Source organism: Neophocaena asiaeorientalis, unplaced genomic scaffold (assembly GCF_003031525.2).
Source record: "Neophocaena asiaeorientalis asiaeorientalis breed wild unplaced genomic scaffold, Neophocaena_asiaeorientalis_V1.1 scaffold188, whole genome shotgun sequence".
Classification (NCBI taxonomy): domain Eukaryota; kingdom Metazoa; phylum Chordata; class Mammalia; order Artiodactyla; family Phocoenidae; genus Neophocaena; species Neophocaena asiaeorientalis.
Genome location: NW_020174156.1, coordinates 4466265 through 4484642, shown reverse-complemented (window position 1 = coordinate 4484642; position 18378 = coordinate 4466265). Strand labels below are relative to the sequence as shown.

General features: G+C 39.0%; 1 protein-coding gene across 1 annotated transcript in view; it reads right to left on the bottom strand.

Moving 5' to 3' along the window:
• KCNMB2 (potassium calcium-activated channel subfamily M regulatory beta subunit 2) overlaps positions 1-18378 on the bottom strand; it is a 29996-nt gene that overhangs the window by 1981 nt on the left and 9637 nt on the right. The window contains exons 2-3 of the mRNA XM_024755128.1: positions 13565-13735; positions 10982-11177 (exon numbers count right to left, since the gene is read on the bottom strand). Of these exons, the coding sequence (XP_024610896.1) occupies positions 10982-11177; positions 13565-13735 (367 nt within the window). The remainder of the gene's footprint in view (positions 1-10981; positions 11178-13564; positions 13736-18378) is intronic.

The window sequence follows — 18378 nt, the reverse complement described above, 5'->3', positions numbered from 1 at the left end:
GGATACAGATGGAATTAAAGAACTTTGTAGTTTTTCTTTTTATTACTTATTGGATATGTTTTTGCATATATTTTCCTAATTTATAGATCAGTCTTTGAGGAGATGAAATCTCTGTGAACCTCTTCCTCGGTCCGTATGTGAACAGTGACAAAACTGATATAACAATGCATTTAACTTTTTAAAAAGTGAGGAAAAAAGTGATTTAAGTAACTTCTTTGGGAGATGTGTGGGCCCTTGGTTAAGTCTTTGCCCTCTTTATGGTAAGGTGCCTTCCAACAGGAAAAAAATTCCTATCCTTTGTTATATACATTATCAAATGATTAATTGATTTACCTGAATTAAAATGGTTTGTGACAAGATCACTGCTAATCTCGTGTTTTAATGTGAATTAGAAAACTATGCCCCCTCATCAAAACACTGTTATTCTCTGTTGAAAAATTGTGATAATACACTGTTTTATGAAAAAAACCCCACATATTTTACTGCTACTACCAGTTTATAAGTTGTGATTTAAATATTGACATCTATGAGTTTTACAATGTCACTGGTACCCCTAGGATTGTACAGTACACAACTCACGCAACTGTATGTAGAGATACAGATGAGGTGGGCTGTTGGTGAACTTTGAGCTATACTGATGGGAGCTTAGGGGTAAGACCTTGGATTCCAGAACCAATTTAGATTTGTATATTTCACAGGAAGAAAATATAAAAGAAATGGAATGAGTTTTGCTAGTGGAGTATGTTTGAATGACTCTTTCCCCTGACTTTATTAGTGGGCATACTGGCACTTGCTTTTTTTCACTGTGCTGTAATCACTGGATTATTTGTTTATAAACAGCAGGAAGATTCTTCAATTAGTTAAGAATGGAGGATGAGCATGCTGATATTTATCATAAACAAGGCTTAATATTCTCATACAAGGGCTGGTTGGCAACCTCATATTTAATCAGCTAAGAATAAATGTGAGTACACTCATAAATGTGGTTAGTGCAGAGAGCTGGTACTAGCACAACATTAAGGGTCTGAAAGTATCTCCAAGAAAGCAGAATTTCTCAGTGAGTTATAACTTAGTATGAAAATTGGTCTATGACTGCCATGATACATTTTCTACTGGCTGGATGCTGGATTGAAAGAGTTTAAAGCAGTAAGGGGTTACCTTTATATTTTTCCTTCTTCAGCACTGTTAGATCATGTCTACAATTTTTTTTAATGCTTTGATTCAAAAAACAGTAAAAAAATTTAAAGACAAGTCATTTGTGGTTGAATTAAAAAAGAGCCAATTTAGCGTATGCATGCATCAGGGTTCTTTACATTTTGGTGCCGAGAGAGTTTATAGTAGTAGTTTTAGTGGCTAACAGTACTAAGTTATTGAAATGGTCTCAATAAAAATGGAATTCCATTAAAAATGGAGTTTTTCCTTTTCTTATGCTGTTGTGAATTGATTTGGCTTTTAAATTTTTTTTGGAGAAACATTTATCAGCCAGTGACAATAAGTTTGTCACTATATAAGATTCTTCCAAATACAATGCGATATACATTACTTTTGAGACCATCTAGCAAGGTTGTAATAAAGGAGCTGCTTTATTAAAGCTTCTAGTCATCAGGGTCTCAAATGCACACGTTTGGACTGGCCAGATGAGGTGTGTCCCGTACATGATAGGGTGTGGGTCCTCAGGGCCAGGCACTTAGAAATGCAACTCCACGTTACTGGTAGAGAAAAGATTTCTCTGCCTTTGTGTTTTTAGCTTTTTCTAACCTTGCCACCCACCACCTTTCAACACACATAAACTGGCTCCCACTAGACTATTATTATCCTTGAAAATTCTATCATAATATGTCAATCATTCATTTACTTCTATTATTGATGGGTCCTTCTTTTGTGCTAATGAATATATAAGGTAGTATCACAAGCCCCTGACGTGTCTTCAAGAGGTCTGGTTACTGTGTTACTGTGTTTCTATAAGCAAGTTACTTGGCTCCTCAGAATCAACTTTTGTATACAGTAGGGTTAATAGAGCCTTCCTGGCAGGGTGTGTGAGGATTAAATTATGAATATGCATAAAGCATCAATAAATTTTCTTTAACATATTTTTTATTGGAATATCACATTTGTCCATACGATCTAAAGTCTTTAAACAAGTGCCACATACTAAAGTAAGAAAACTTTAAGGAGGGTAAAATTACTAGTTATGTGGTTTTCACAGGAACAGTCCTGTTTGATGGCTCTTGTCACGCGTTCCTTGTTTTTGTGTCCAAAGAGATTTGACATTATGCTGAATCCTACATTAGGATTCTAAGTTTTTGTTTCAAACTATAGCCATGTGTATGTTTCTGAGACTGGTATGAATTTGGGGTAAAGATTTAGTGATCTTATGATTTTATCACATGTTTGGAGAGTGCATTTCAACAAATGAAAACTTTAGTAAGTGATCAACACTTAGTTGGAAAAATGTAATGTAGATTGAAAAGGTAAAAATCCTTGTGTTTTTAGATCATTCTTTTCTTGGTGGGAGGTATGGGCTAGGAAAGATTTAACTTTTAGACTGCGTGATATATAACACAAAGGAACATATGAATAATAATTTTATATACACAAGACACTTAAATGCCACTCAAAATTTGTTTATATATATTTATATTACCATGGCTATAGGTCCTTCTTTCTTTTGTGCCTAACATATGGATATAGAAACCTAGCAAAACGCTGAGGCAGCCATTCAGGGGAAGATTTAGACCCTCATCTCTCTTCTCTCTTTTTTTTAATTTTAATTTTTTATTTTTAATTAATTAATTTTTGGCTGTGCTGGGTCTTCGTTGCTGCAAGCGGGCTTTCTCTAGTTGCAAAGAGAGGGGGCTACTCTTCATTGTGGTGTGCAGGCTTCTCACTGCGGTGGCTTCTCTTGCTGCAGAGCACAGGCTCCAGGCATGCGCTTCAGGGGCTGTGGCTCGTGGGCTCCAGAACGCAGGCTCAGCAGTTGTGGCGCATGGGCTTAGTTGTTCCGCGGCATGTGGGATCTTCCCAGACCAGGGCTCAAACCCGTGTCCCCTGCATTGGCAGGCGGACTCCCAACCACTGCGCCACCAGGGAAGCCCTCACATCTCTCTTCTTAATCCTGAATTTTGTTAATAAACCTTTGTGCTTTCCCAACTCCCTTAATTCTCTTTAGTATCGAAAATACAGAGATGGCCCCACAACGTGACCCTTCGTCTCCCCAGCTGAGGAAACCTGGATCCTGTCACCTTCTCCTGACTGTCCTTTCCCTTACCACAAAGATTTAGCAATTGCATCTTCTCTCCAGTTCTTTGGAAAGCAACTGAAAGTTTTCTTAGCCTCCCTTCCAGAATCTTTCACATCAATAGAGTCATTTTTATTCTTGTGATGGACAGAAGTTTCGAGAAAGTACCTGTTGGGCTTTTGCTCAGCCATGCTTCACTAGGCATGTGTGAAGCAAAAAGTGACAGGCCTTCACCCTAAAAATAAAAGCTGTGGGAAGGAGTGGGGGCAGTAGGAAGGGTATATTTGGCTGGATAACCTCACTGGTCAGCCTCCTTTTCTTTATGATGGTAGGAAGGGAACTATTAATTCTCAGGATCACCTCAGGGGAAGGGTTTGTTCTTCATTTGTTCTTTTATTAAAAGGGTAGTGTCTTATTTCAGAGAGGGGTTAAGTTTGATGAAATCTAATCAATATGTTTTGAGTGTCTCTAAAGTACCAAGTTGCATGCTGGGTATAGGCATGAAAAACATAAACAATTTAAAACAGATCATTAGAGAGAAACAGGACAAGGGTGGTGGGAATGATGAAGTGGGACCAGCAATGAGGCTGAAAAGGCTCTTAGTAAAGGCTCTACACTTCACAGAGGTGGGCCACAAATTTGTGAGAACTCTGTGGTATCCAGGGCATCCTAGTCCACAATGCCTACAAGATAAAAACAAAAACACTGCTCATTGAAGCATAAATATCTTGATTCTAAAGTCAGATGGGACTTCTTCAGTGTCCACAAACAGTGTTGTGTACATGTTTATTAAGCATGTATGACATGCCAGGCTTTGTGTTCTGTGCTGGAGAAGGAGACATGATCCCTATATTCAAAGGATATAGAGATCCCCAGCTGGCAGTCTTGGAGTACTCTAAACTTTTGAGTTCTTTGAACATTAGTGATGGACAGAGGAGGTGAGAGAGTAAACTGGGATGTTATTTTCATTCTTGTTTGAGACTTCCTGCTTCTTACCATCACTTTTAAAAAGGCGAATCCCACAACATTTAGACAATTTTAGTTTGCACTCCTAGTATCTGCTTGATTTTGGCAAGTGGGACTGTTTGAAATGTTTGGTAGAGGAGAGGAAAACAGCATTCACACTGTGCTATGTACCATAGTTTCCTGCAGTATTGAGACACAGATTCCTCCAGAGAGGTTTTCCTTTTCTGTGTTTTCCAGAGCTTTCACATTTGTTGTGGCATTACTGCTTGATGTGGAGTAGAGGAGAAGCTTAAAAGACCTAGGAAATCCACTAATGAAATAGAAGCCATGTGGAGCTGCAGGATTAGTTAATATCCACAATAGCTTAAGCCATGGAGCCCTCAGGTCCATGATGTATCCAGTTAGCCCCTGAGTAAGTCAGATATCTAATTTGACCTTGCCCTTCACCGTGATCCTCTTTCTCAGCAATGGAAAGGAGTAGGTTCATTTTCCATGCTTTTCTTCTTGATGCTCAGTGCAAGCTGTTTTGGGACACATTCTTCCCTTCATTTCTGCACAAAGATGCCCTTAACTGTGCCATAATTCAGTTTTGGTGAGCAGTGACTAAACTTTGTCAATCACAGAAGCATTTCTGAATCCATGGTCCATAGGCAGTTTCAGGAAATTTCTAATTTAAATATCCCTAAATTTAAGGTGCTGATTATGGGGATGTCATATGTCAAATTTCTGGGCATGTTTTTTTCCCATCTTTTCAGGGTGCACTTCTATCTAATATGCATCCTGTGTAAACTGGTGTTGAATATACAACCTTGACTGTTCCTGTGGATCACGGATAGTTCTAGTCCTTGTTCATGGCCTTTTACTTGATCCTAATCACCTCTTGGAGTATGATGAAATGGCATGGATTCTCACCTATTCACTAAAATATACCATCAGAAGGGTAAATATTTCTTAGAATTTAGAGTTTTTTTTAAAGCTCTTATCTTTACCCTCTCAAAAGGATGAGCTAATGTTTTGCTTTTTAAGAGAGAGCATGTTTAGGTAAAGAGACTTAGATTTTAATTCAGACCTAATTAGTGAATGTGTGACTTTGGGAAAATTATTTCATTTTCTGAGCTCAGCTTCATTATTGTGAAGTGGAGGTAACAGTGGTACCTAATATGTGAGATTGATGCTGTAATTAAACAAATGAGTTCATGTAAAATATTTAGTATTATACAGTGCCTGGCACATTTTAAGCTCTTGATAAAATTTGGCTATTACTACTTTAGGAGTAGGGTTTTAGTCAGGATTAAATGAGATGATTTTTATAAAGTTCTTGGCATAGTGCTGGGCACATAGTATATAGTAGATACTTAATAAATGTGGGCCCCTCTTTTTTTCCCATTTAGATTCTCAACTTCACTTTCTTCCCTTTTATCCTTACCCTACCAAATGCTGTGCAGAGGAACTCAGTGTTTACAAGCTTTGATTAAAATTGTAGAATCTCCCAGCATTCAAGCTAAAAGCTAAATAAAATCTGGAGCAGTGGTTTTGCCACTGTCTGAAGACTTTTTTTTTTTGCGGTACGCGGGCCTCTCACCGCTGCGGCCCCTCCCGCTGCAGAGCGCAGGCTCCGGATGCACAGGCTCAGCGGTCACGGCTCACGGGCCCAGCCACTCCGCGGCATGCTGGATCCTCCCGGACCGGGGCATGAACCCGCGTCCCCTGCATCGGCAGGCGGAATCCCAGCCACCGCGCCACCAGGGAAGCCCTGGAGACATTTTTAGTTGTCACACTTGGAGGGAGGATGATGCTAGTCATCTAGTGGGTAAAGGCCAGGGATGCTGCTAAAGATCCTACAATGTACAGAACAAGTCTCCACCCTACCCTCACAGACGACAAAGGAATATTCCACCCCAAATGTTAATAGCCTTGAGGCTGAGAAATTCTAGTCCAGATATGTATATTCTCTGGATGTGCAGAACTCAGAAGGCTTCAGAAAGGTGACAAAATGAGGGGTGATGCTGAGTCTGGAGTTATAAATAATTGGTTAATTTATATAATTTACTCTCCATCCAAAATAGCTGTCTTCCTCATGACAGCGATATATAAAATACCACATATGTGGTAGTACACTACATACCAAAAATGGATATACTTTCTGGTTTTGCACAAAGATTCATTTTTAATACTCTTTTAAATCAGATGGGCATGTTTTGGGGATCCCTGGTGGGTAAACAAGGTTTTAAACTCTCAAAGGAGATCAGCATTGAGAAATTTAACAACCATAGTGAATTAATACGCAGCCACAGTTTATGATTCCTGTGACAGCCTTGTAGCCAGAAGAGGCAGGGGCTCTTGAGCCTGCTTGCAGCTCCTAGAGACCGTTAGTCAGCCAGTTGCTCCACAAGAGCATGCCAGCTTATCAGCTTAAGCAGCTTCAGTTGTAATATGGACAAGAGGTTGGTCACTGAGTTTAAAAGCCAAAGAAAAAGACTATATGAGAGAGTGTGAAAATTTAAAAATAAAATCCTTTTGGATATCTTTCTACAAAGAAGCAGACAGCTTGACTGATATACCTTTGCCTCCTGTTGTCCCAAATCAAACATTGTCAGTAGTGCCTTATGTATCTCAGTAAAACCATGCCCATTTGTTGGTAACTATGGGAAAGACTACTATTTTTGGTGAGCTTGGGGAATAGTAATAAGAAGGAGAGGTCAAGATAGAGAATATTTTAATTTTTCTCCCCAGGAATATCCTGTATATTTCTCATGCTACATTAAGATCATGGTTTAGTGACCTTTTGACATGGCGATAACTGTATTTTCCACGTATTTACTTCTGATTAAAGGCAGAGGACAGCTAACCAGCGAGTGAAGAACTACTGGGCCAGGAAGGTGATCCAGCTGTTTGGTGTTTTCTTTCCCCTGGAAGTGTCTGTTGATTCTAGAAGGGGGCTGAGATCCTAGAAGGTTGGATGGAATTTTTGACAGCCTTGAAGAGCTAAGGGCAGGAATTATCATTAACAACCTATCAAGTGGGGGCTCTGATGACACCCTATTCACTTTGGGCTGGAACTGTTAAGGGCTGCATCCTGGGAGTAATGGTCAACCTGAAGAAGATAGATCCTCAAAGGGACTTAAGTTCAAACTTGAATATCTCAGTTTATGTAATCAGAATAAGGTGATCATGAATGGCACCTAGGGGCCTTGCAGAAGCAAATGGAAATAATTTTTGGAAAAGATGACATCATGATATCAACCTAGGCTTAAAATTGTTTTTATAAATAATTTTGCAGATATGGCGTTTGACAACTAATAAAAAATCAGACATTACAATGCAACATGAAAACAATTAAAAAAAAATAAAACAGGCACATAGGGGCTTCAGATATTGTAGTCATCAAAATAAACTTTAAAATAACTACAATTTTACTTTTATGTTGAAGAATTTAAAAGAGAATAATTAGAATACTGCAGAAAACTAGAAATTATAAATAAGATCCAAATGGATATTCTAGAAATGAAAAATACAATAAGAGAAATTAAGAGCTCAATGGATGGGTTTAAGAGATTAGTCAGAGCTGAGGAAAGAACTGTGAATCAGAAGGTAGGTCAATATCTATAATGAAGCACAGAGACAAAAGGAGGGAAAATATTAAATACAAAAGAGACAGGAAGACACACAGGGGATACAATGAGAATACCTAACATACAGTCTGTAGGAATTCAAAAAGGAGAAGAGGGAAAGAATGAGAGCAGAGATAATATTTCATGAGATAATGACTGAGAACCTTCTAAAATTGACAAAGAACATCAAGGAAGAGGGAGAGAGGCCCTGGGAACACTAAGCAGGCTAAATAGAAATAAATGTTTACTTTGGCACATAGTAGTTCAACTGTAGAAAACCAAAGAAAATAATCTTTAAAGTAGACCAAAATTACCTTCAAAGAAGTAGCAATTAGACTGAGAGCTGATTTCCAAATAGTAGTAATGCTCACCAGAAGACAATGGAATGCTTTCAATGTACAGAAATAAAATAACAGCCAACTTAGAATTATATACTCAGTGAATATATACTTTGAGAATGAAAATGAAAAGAAAATATTTTCAGATAAATGAGTGCTTAGAGATTTCTTTAGAGCAGATATTGCACTAAATAATTAAAGAATGTTCTTCAGGAAGTAGGAAAAAATGATCCCAGACCAAGGATAAAGGAAGGAATGAAGAATAAGAAAATGGAAGATGATGTGGACACATCTAAATAGACAGCTACTATATACAAAAACAATAATAATATCTTCATGGGCTTAAAGTATATATCGAATAAAAATGATGATAATATATAACTTGAGAAGAGAATAAATGGAGTTAAAATGTTTTAGTATCCTTGATTAGTCAAGATTGCAAGTTGTAATCACTAGTTAAACACTAAAAGAATAGTGACAGAACACATAACTTCCAAGAAAATAGAGGGGAAAATGGGATCATAAAAATAATCCAGTGAAGAAAGGGTGGTCTTTTCATAAATGGACTTGGACAAATGATTGTCCATATGAATAAAAAAGAAACCTAGAAACTTGACTCTTGCATAAAAATCAATTCCAGGCAGATTGTTCTCTAAATGTGAAAGGAGAAACAATAACATTTCTAGAAGATAGTTTGGGAGAATGACTTCATGATCTCAGGGTAGGTGAAGACTTTTTAAACAGACAGCAGGACAACCAAACGTTTGAAAAAAGAAAAGAAAACAAAAAGAAAGGAAGAAGAAGAGAAAGAAAGGAAAAAGAAAAAAGAGAAAAGAGAAAAATATTGACAAGGTTTGGTTGCACTGGAATTAGAGACTTCTTTCATTCAAATACATCATTAAGAGAGTGAAAAGACCACCTTTCATTTCAGGAGAAGGTATTTGCAACGCAACAATCAAGGAAGGTTCATATCTAGATTTAAAGAATTCCTACAATGAATACTAAGAAGAAACCATCCAATAGAATCAATTCAATAGAAAACAAGGGACTTGAACAGACATTATTTAAAAAAAGGATATTCAAAATGCCAATAAATAAATGAAAATGTACTTAATAACATTAGTCACCAGAACTGCAAGGTTCTGATTTCCTGCAAGTGCAGGATATGTTTTATTTCTTTGCTTTCATGGTGGTTATGTGGGGGAATCTCTATAACAAGTGCTTGAGCTGTACTTTTTCATTTCTTGCATGTTTTACAGTTAAAAACAAGGTAAATAAACCAAACAATGACCTAGTATCATACTGACAGCAGACAGAATACTGGTCCTAAAATTTTAACTGAGATTTTCCATGGTAGGTTCACTCCCGATTTATAGCTTACGTACTGCATTCATAGCGTTTATAGCTTACATACTGCATTCATTCATACTGCATTCATACTGTAGTGATAAAGTGTCAAAACGAGAAAATGGAAATGTGTCCCACTTTTTGATGCCTATTCAATTTTGGCCAATTTCCAATTCCTTGGAGATTTGAGAGTTTTACAGACATTCATCATTACAGGTCAGTTTTGATTTAAAAACTTGACTTGAGGGATCTTGAAAAATGTATACTTTGTGGGATAACTAAGCTATGTATATTTGTAGAATAGGATTAGGACTGGTATTGTTTGTGGGTACCACAAACAAAAGGAAATCAGAGCAGACATTGTGTCCTCAGAGATATTTGCAAGAATTCTTTTAAGTTACTGTAACCAAAATGCAAGGTGGGTTTACTTACTTTTTGTTAATATATCACAAAACGAATCCTATGTTCTAGTATCAAGCTTTGCAGCTACTGAATTTTTTTCAATACATATAATCTGTATCATTTAAGTGCTGATAATTGTAATGAAAAGTTTTTACAAGAAAGGCTGGAGTTGTGAGAATTGTATCCTGGTGACGAGAGCCAATTGTCCTGTTGGAGAATGTTATCAGGTTGTCTTGGCATATGAAAGTACTCTGGCCATCTAAATTGCTACCATAAATCCAAAACACAATGTATTTAACTTAAAATTGATAATGGCAGGTTGGTTCTGCTGACACGTTACTAGTCATCCCAGACCTTTTAAATGCAAATTTTATGTGCAGCTTTAATACAATACATATTGAGCATCCAGCATGTGGACTTGAATGTGTTTGTGCTGGAAAATTCAGCCTCTATGAACATAACACATGTGAAGAAATATGCACAGGCCCACATACTGTGACCATGGGTTGAAGGTCTCACCTGTGCTCTGCTCGGCACTCTCCATACTCTGTTCTAATCCTCACAGTGAATGACCTTGCAAGATGGTCATTGCTATTACATTTTTAGAGAAAAGAATACTGAGGCTCAGAGAGCTTAAGTTACATCTCCAAGACCACAGAATGAAGTGACAATGGCCGTGGAAAAGCAAAATATAGTTTTACCCCGTGGTTCCCAGGTATATGACAAATATTTTGCTTTTTGGCTTGTACAACTGTGACTAAACTGCACATTTGCTTTGAAAGACTAAGTCTATTTGTGTATCAGTAAGGATATAATGTTCACCCTTCTGAATGAAAATAAAGGCTAAATCTTCACTGTTCCAAAATGGGGAGTGATTTGACCACCACTTGCACAGAAAATAAATGTTTCCCAAGTAAGAGAGTCAAGTAGTGTAGTGAGTTCTGTGACTGGATGAGGAAGGGCCTGCTTCCTAGTGGCATTTTCCTTTGAAGTGCTGGCACAGGGGAACTTGATAGAGAGATGGAATGGTGCGGAGCTGTGTGGGGGTGAACGAGATGCAGTGTGCGCCCAGCTCCTACCTCATGATTGATTTTCATTGTCTCTTCCGTGTGGTAGAGAAGGAGCTTCTCTCCAGAAGAAGTCAGGTTAACGTACACCTGGAGACAGGGGTACTGAGAGAGTTTCCAGCAGTCCGGACCACAGCTGAAGGAGCAGTTAAATGTTTCCGTGATGGATGCATTCAGCAAGGTGCACTGAGCCTCCTCGGTCCACACACTACACAGAGAGGAGGAGAATAAGCACAGGCCCAAATGCCAGGGGCAAAGAAGGTGTAATCAGAGGGGAACATTTGTCAGCTCCTTGACCTGAAGAATCTTCAAGATCTATAATACAACCTATTTGTTAATGTGTATGTTTTTAAATAGAGCAGCTTTAGGCTAACTATAATATAAACACAGACAAACTTTGCCTGGCATCTGAGAACTTTGCCAATGATTTCCATCAGATATAGTGTCATCTTTTCCAGTGCTTGATTTAAGTTAGATATTTTTCCTTATCAAATTCACTGGTAAGCATAAAGCAGCATCTTTTTACATCACAACCTGTACTCACCCTGCATTTCTGCATTTTAAGCTGCTTCCTGCCATGCCTTGGTCCTCACCTCGCAATGTCTGCCCAGTTTGTAGGCAGTGAAGGGGTAAGGGAGAAGGGGAGGAGAGATGGTGAAAGGGTGGAGGGGCTTGAGGTCCAATGTGACAGATGAAAGGACAGTGATATATTTCTTTAAGGTCTTTCTAATAAGGGAGAAAAGATAACTCCACCTTTTGATTATACCAAGAGCAATCACTTATTGCATCCCCCTTCACCCTAACTGGTGCTTTACATACATTGTCTTCTTTGTTCTCCCAATAACCCTATAGGTTAGGTATTAATTCCTTTTAAAGCTGAGTGAATTGACAGTCAGAGAAATCAAATACATGCAAGGACACACAGCTAATAAGTGATGGAAATTGTGATTCCATCCAATCCTTTATTTCTCTACTGCCCGGGCTCATTCCATGGTGCTGCCCTTCTTCCCCACAAACAGTGGAAAAGAGGCTCTTGTTATATGCAGATTAATGGGTTCTTATCAGTGCCCTGGGACCTCTCAATTAGAAAGATAAAACAAACAAACAAACCCTCCAGCTGCCCATTGGTCAGCTTTTCATTCTAAAACATTTATAATTTTATGATCAAGGTAATATTTGTAATTAGGAAGTAACACACCCAGAATCAATGTTTTGCTTCTGGATATAAGCTGATTACCAGAGTGATCAGAAAACATTCTTTGCAGATTAATAGCCCTTCTTTTTGCTGGACATGTGTTGACAGGGCACCATGTCCAGTTTCATACCAGAGCCAGGATACTAGCTCTGACCCCCTCTGGTGTGGCAATTTTTATTTTCCTGGGACATGGGTGGTCAGATTTTGCTTATACAAGGAGGAAAAAAGTCTTAGATGGTTCTAAGCAGATGTGAGGATCTGAAAGCGGTTTTGGAGTCAGTGAACTCTTGGGGCCTGAGGCATCAGAGCTTTCACTGTGAAGCAGCACAGCTGAAGGCATCAGAGAAACAAAGCAGAGCAGCCACAAATGGGAAAGATGATGCCTTAATTTTAGCAGATTACTGTGTTTCAACTAGATTTTCCTTCTAAAACGAAAGTATTAATTTAGGTGGGGAAATGAATGCCACAAAATGGTTTGATTCTCTTTTGGATTGAAACCTCAAGTTTTCATTTGAAAGGGCCTCGTTTCTTTAAGCTGAAGCACTCTGAGACCCTCCCCATTAGTTATAGCAATGCTGGGCTTTCCTGTGCTCAAAGTGTCCAATTTATGGACAACAGTTAGCTAGAGATGCTGTGGAGATTTATCATGTGGCTTACTCAGGAGGAACACTTGACAACTCAGTATTCAATTGCCTCTCTATCTATTCAGTAAACCTAGGGCAAATATTTAAATAAGAAGGGTTCAAAATCTTTAATTTAAAAAGTTAGTGCATAGTAGTGTTTTTCAACCTATTAGAATCACCTGGGGAAATTTAAAAGATACTGGTGAATGGGTCCCACTCCAGACCTACTAAATCTGACCCTGTGGAATGATTGTGGTGGGGCCTGGATGTCAGTATTCTTAAAAGTTTCTTAGGAAGTTGAAACGTGCAGTTGAGAACCACTAATATTTGGGGTGATGGAAGAGTGGGGTGTGGTGGAAAGGAATGCAGGTGGAGAATGGACAGACGTGTGAAGAGGCAAGAATAGGGATTCTGGAATTAACAGGATGTGGTCTTGAATCTTGTCTCTGCCGAACACTAAAGCTGTATGACACTGGGCAAATTAGATCTATCTTGAGCCTCAGTTTTGCCATTTTTATGAGTATATTCATACTTGTAGAATAGTTATGGGAATTAAAAAAGTAATGTATGGCAAGTCCCTGGCACATAGTAAGCAGTTTATACATATAACTATTTTTATCATTGTTAGATAACATTATTGACAAATAGTATGTGCCAGCCACTGCTCAAAGTTCTTTTTAGGAAAGAAGGTAAGGAAGAGGACCTCAAGATTGATAAGCTGTGTGGGAGGAGGGAGAAGGGAGACAAAAGACAGTCCCAAGCACCCAATGGCTTTACCTCTGCATATATGAGCGCAGGAGTGTGATTCCCAGCAGAAAGTACATCATGATGGAGCACACCATCATGGCCAGTCCCAGGAGAATGGCCCGGTCCTCTCCTGCTTTCAGTGCTGTGACAGTTTTCCTTTTGTCCAGGAGGTCATGGTCCCTGATTTTTTGGTAAATGTTTCTGAGGTTGAACATAATACAGTTTTACTTGAAGTCCACAGTTAATCAACACACCCCTAAAGAGTAAGTCACTGCTCAGGCCTTCCTAAGGCAGAGAGGCCAAGAGGGGTCCTCCAAACCCGCCTGAGTGCAGTTGGATCCCAGCATGTGACTATTGCCTTCCAACACACACGTGCACACACACACACACACACACACACACACACGCACCACACACACCAACCCTGAGCAGAAACAAGTCTCCCTTCTTTCCTTGGGACCCATATCTAGCTGTCAATACTTTTGCCTTTTCTCTAAGTCTGAAGAAAGAAAGCAATCCCTTCAGCCCTTAAAATAATGCTTTGGGTTTCTTTCCTTTGCCAACCGCCAGCTGATCATCATTGATCTTTCTGTACTCTCTGAATACCTAATGGAGCATTAATTCAAATAAATGGCAACATATATGAGGAATCTATCAACTTAATATCTTATTTCCCCTCAGTAATAATAGACAGAGTTTATCCTGGTTAACATTTTTCTCAGGCTTAGGGTTGCTTAGGGCTCTGTTGACTTGAGATTTATAAGAAATGTGGAGATGTCCAGTGGTGACCCAGACTTCTTTTCCTGTACTGTAAACATTCGAGCGAGCTTACAAAAATGTCAGTCAAATCAAGGCCAGACTCCATAAGTTTGGATAGTTTTATTAGTATTTTTTAAAATTTTCGAGCAGTAACCTATGGAAAGAAATAAACAAATTGGAGTCAAACTGTCTCCTAGTTCAAAACGAGATTTCATGGCTTACTAGCTGTGTGATCTCTACAACTTCCTCAGCCTTTCTAATTCTCAGTTCCTTGCAAAGTGGAAATAATGTGTAACTACATTGTTACGGTTAAATGAGATGACATAAGTAGATTATCCAGGAGAATGACTGACATGAAGTATTTAATAAATGTTCCCATTTAAAAATGGTGTGGGGAACGCACCTATGGTCAGCTAATCTATGACAAAGGAAGCAATGATATACAATGGAGAAAAGACAGTCTCTTCAATAAGTGGTGCTGGGAAAACTGGACAGCTACATGTAAAAGAGTGAAATTAGATCACTCCCTAACACCATACACAAAAATAAACTCAAAATGGATTAGAGACCTAAATGTAAGACCGGACACTATAAAACTCTTAGAGGAAAACATAGGATTGCAGCACTGTTTACAATAGCCAGGTCATGGAAGCAACCTAAATGCCCATCGACAGATGAATGGATAAAGAAGATGTGGTGCATATATACAATGGAATACTACTGAGTCGTAAAAAGGAACAAAATTGGGTCATTTGTTGAGACGTGGATGGATCTAGAGTCTGTCATACAGAGTGAAGTAAGTCAGAAAGAGAAAAACAAATATCGTGTATTAACGCATGTATGTGGAACCTAGAAAAATGGTACAGATGAACTGGTTTGCAGGGCAGAAATAGAGACACAGCTGTAGAGAACAAACGTATGGACACCAAGCGGGGAAAGTGGCGGGGTGGGGGTGGTGGTGGGATGAATTGGGCGATTGGGATTGACATGTACACAATGATGTGTATAAAACTGATGGCTAATAAGAACCTGTTGTATAAAAAGATAAATAAAATTCAAAAAAATAAAAAAAGAAATGGTGTGGGGAGCTACACCTTTATGACATGGACATCAGAACATCCCAAAATTGCTGTTCTTCTCCAAAGAATTTCTAAAGGACAGAATGTCAAGGCAGTGAATAGTGTAGAAAGCTTATGAGTGGAGGGTTGGATTTGAAATAATGTCTGGCAGAGAAGGCAGAAAAGAAGTGAGAAATTGCTAGGGGTGCTGGCTGGTTGGAGAGATATGTGAGAAATATGGGAAGGAGGCAATGCTCAAGGATTCTGGAAACACAGGCAACCAAGTAGCCATGGAGAAGGGAGCTTTGGATTGCACGGGTGTGGGAGTGGGGGAGTTGCTGGCTTTTAGGACTTGGGGACAGAGAGGAGGACACATAGAGTGCTGAAAATGGAGAAAGAAGCTCTTATGCCATTTTTATTTTAAGCTTCAGACAAAAAGCCAACATACATGAGACAGACCTCAGATTTTCCTTTTAAATTTTCATCACTAGTCACTCTCGTTGCTTGAAAAAGTACTAGAATCCAGTGTGGAACTTTGCAGAGGAGGAAAGAGATGCCTGTTATTTGTATAATTGTGTGTATATTCAGGGATTCTATTCAGCTTCGTGCTCCAGGATGGCCTTACTGGTGTTTATGGCTGGCATACATTCTGGGGCACTGGTTCATTCTGGACTGGTTGTTAGATATTTTGATTCCCTGTAGAAGTGTGAGAACATGTATGTACTTAGTATATTTCCAAAAGGTTTTAAGGAAGACTATATGTTAATCTGGTTATTAGAGTATAAAATTAATGGATTAGTTTATTATCATTATTACTATTATTTAAAAGTTCTCTTCATGAGGTAGTTTATATAAATTTTACTCTTTCCTTGAGGAGTGGGCCCTTTATAGTAGGAGAATCATAGCTAAATAGAGGACTTTGTTCCTCATCTTTTCATGACCGTGTCCTTCCTGCCTCTTTCCCACCAGCACTCACTCATGGCCACTCATTCTCCTCATGGCCAGAAGCTCTGAGAGCCCATCTTTTTTATTACTCTCCAGCTCCCAGGCCCAGTGCCTCTGGACTAGCTAGCTGGCTGGTCAGCTTGCAGGCTTTTGACTTCCTCAGGCTACCCACCACCCATCCTCTAAGTTTCCCCATTCTTTTGTGAGATTTTCTTTGGAAAATGTAGGATTTATATCAAAGCTCTTAAACTTGATTCTCTATAAACCTGAATGAAAAAAAAAAAAAATTAATGCCCATTCAGTTAAAGCCAGACTTCGGAAGCAAGAAGAGACAGGCTGAGTCTGAGTGGCTTCAAAGGCCTGCTGTAAAATAATAATCTTTTGTTACTTTCCTGTTGTTATTTATCAAAATGTATTTAATTCTAATGGCTGCATTGAGATTTGGATTTCCTGCAGGTGGAGGCCAGCAAGGAGGGAGCAATAGTTTCAGCTCCAGAGTAGTAGGCTGTCACACTGCATCACTTACATCAGTCTATACCCATAAAAGAGATGCAGTGTAATCAGTCAGTTGTGTTACTAGAGCAAGAAGAATACAAAAATGATTCAAATGGGTAATTTAGAAACAAATCACAATTTGGAAATGGTTAACAAATGTTATTCACGTGCTCTGGGATGTGTAGAGAAGAGGGAAAATGATTGGTTTCCACGCAGGCTAAACACATCTGGGAAATCAGGATATTACTCAGCAAAATGAAAGTGGATGAGTGAGGTGGGACATACTCATGAAATTCATCAATAATGAATTTATTGCTAATTGAATTAATGGATAAGTTAAGGAATGAATGAATAATTTGGAGGACTAAAGATTCAGTTAAAGTCTACGAACCTATTTTGAATGCTGGTAACCTCTAGTTATTGTATGTGGCCCCTACCCAACAGGAAGACCAACATGAAAAAGAAATATCAACGTAGGGTAGTAAATTCAATGATGGGAGCCATTCACAGCATGAGTATAGAAGAGGAGTAATTTTCCCAGCCTGAGGGAGCAGGGCAGGGAGCAAGGATTAAGGTTAGGGAAGGCATCCTGGAGGAGAAATGCCTTAAACAGAATCTTCAAGATTGAATCCAAGTTAACCACATGACACAGGGAATCAAGGGCATTTCAGACAGAAGGAATCACATGAACAAAGGATGGAGATTTGCAACTACATGCTGACTTTCAGAAACTACACAAATTTTATTATTACTCGGATGAGTGTGGGACAGGGGAAATGGGGCAGATGAGTTTGGAGAGGTAGTAGGTTATGAAGAGTTTTTGTAAGTCATTTAAGGAACTTGGCCTTTATCCTGTAGTTAATGGGAAGATGGCAGAGGGTGACATGATCAGAACTGAGTTTCAGAATGATCACTCTGGCTTCAGGGTGGAGATTAGATTAACGATGGAGGCAGACTTAAATCAGAAAGAAGAATTAGGGGATAGTTACTATCGTGTTGGCAAAGGATGATGAGGGCTGGATCTAGGATCGAGGTAGGATAGATGGAGAGAAAAGGATGTATGGAGAAATATCTAGGAGATAAAACTTCAGGATTTGGTGACTCATAGAATATAGGGGATGATGAGGAAGTGAGAAAAAGGATATAGTTTAGATTTATGCCCAAGAACTTAACTTGGACGACTGGGGAAATAGTAAAGGGTGCTAAAGCAGGGGTCCTTATTTTGCTATTCTTCCTGGTTCCAAAGGGGGTGTTTTTGCTGCCCTGGCTAAGAAGGGAGAGGCTGATTGTTCATTTATAGATTCTCTCCCCTACAAACATAGTGTCCTGAGCTCAGGTGAGGATTGACTAATCTGATTGGTGAGATAGGCCAGAGCCTGACAGTCAGAGACTACATTTTGGGTGAGACTGAAGATCACTGTTTATGAGTGGCACAATTTTTTTCTCATCCTTTTGGACTTGCCTTTGCTCAGGCCTAGTGTGCCTTGGCCTTGCTATCTCTAGGTAGTAAGCCCCAGGTGGGGAAGGGAGTGTCCATAGCCTGAGACTAAGTGGATTAGTGAGGTGCCCCTCCTATGTCAAGTTGTC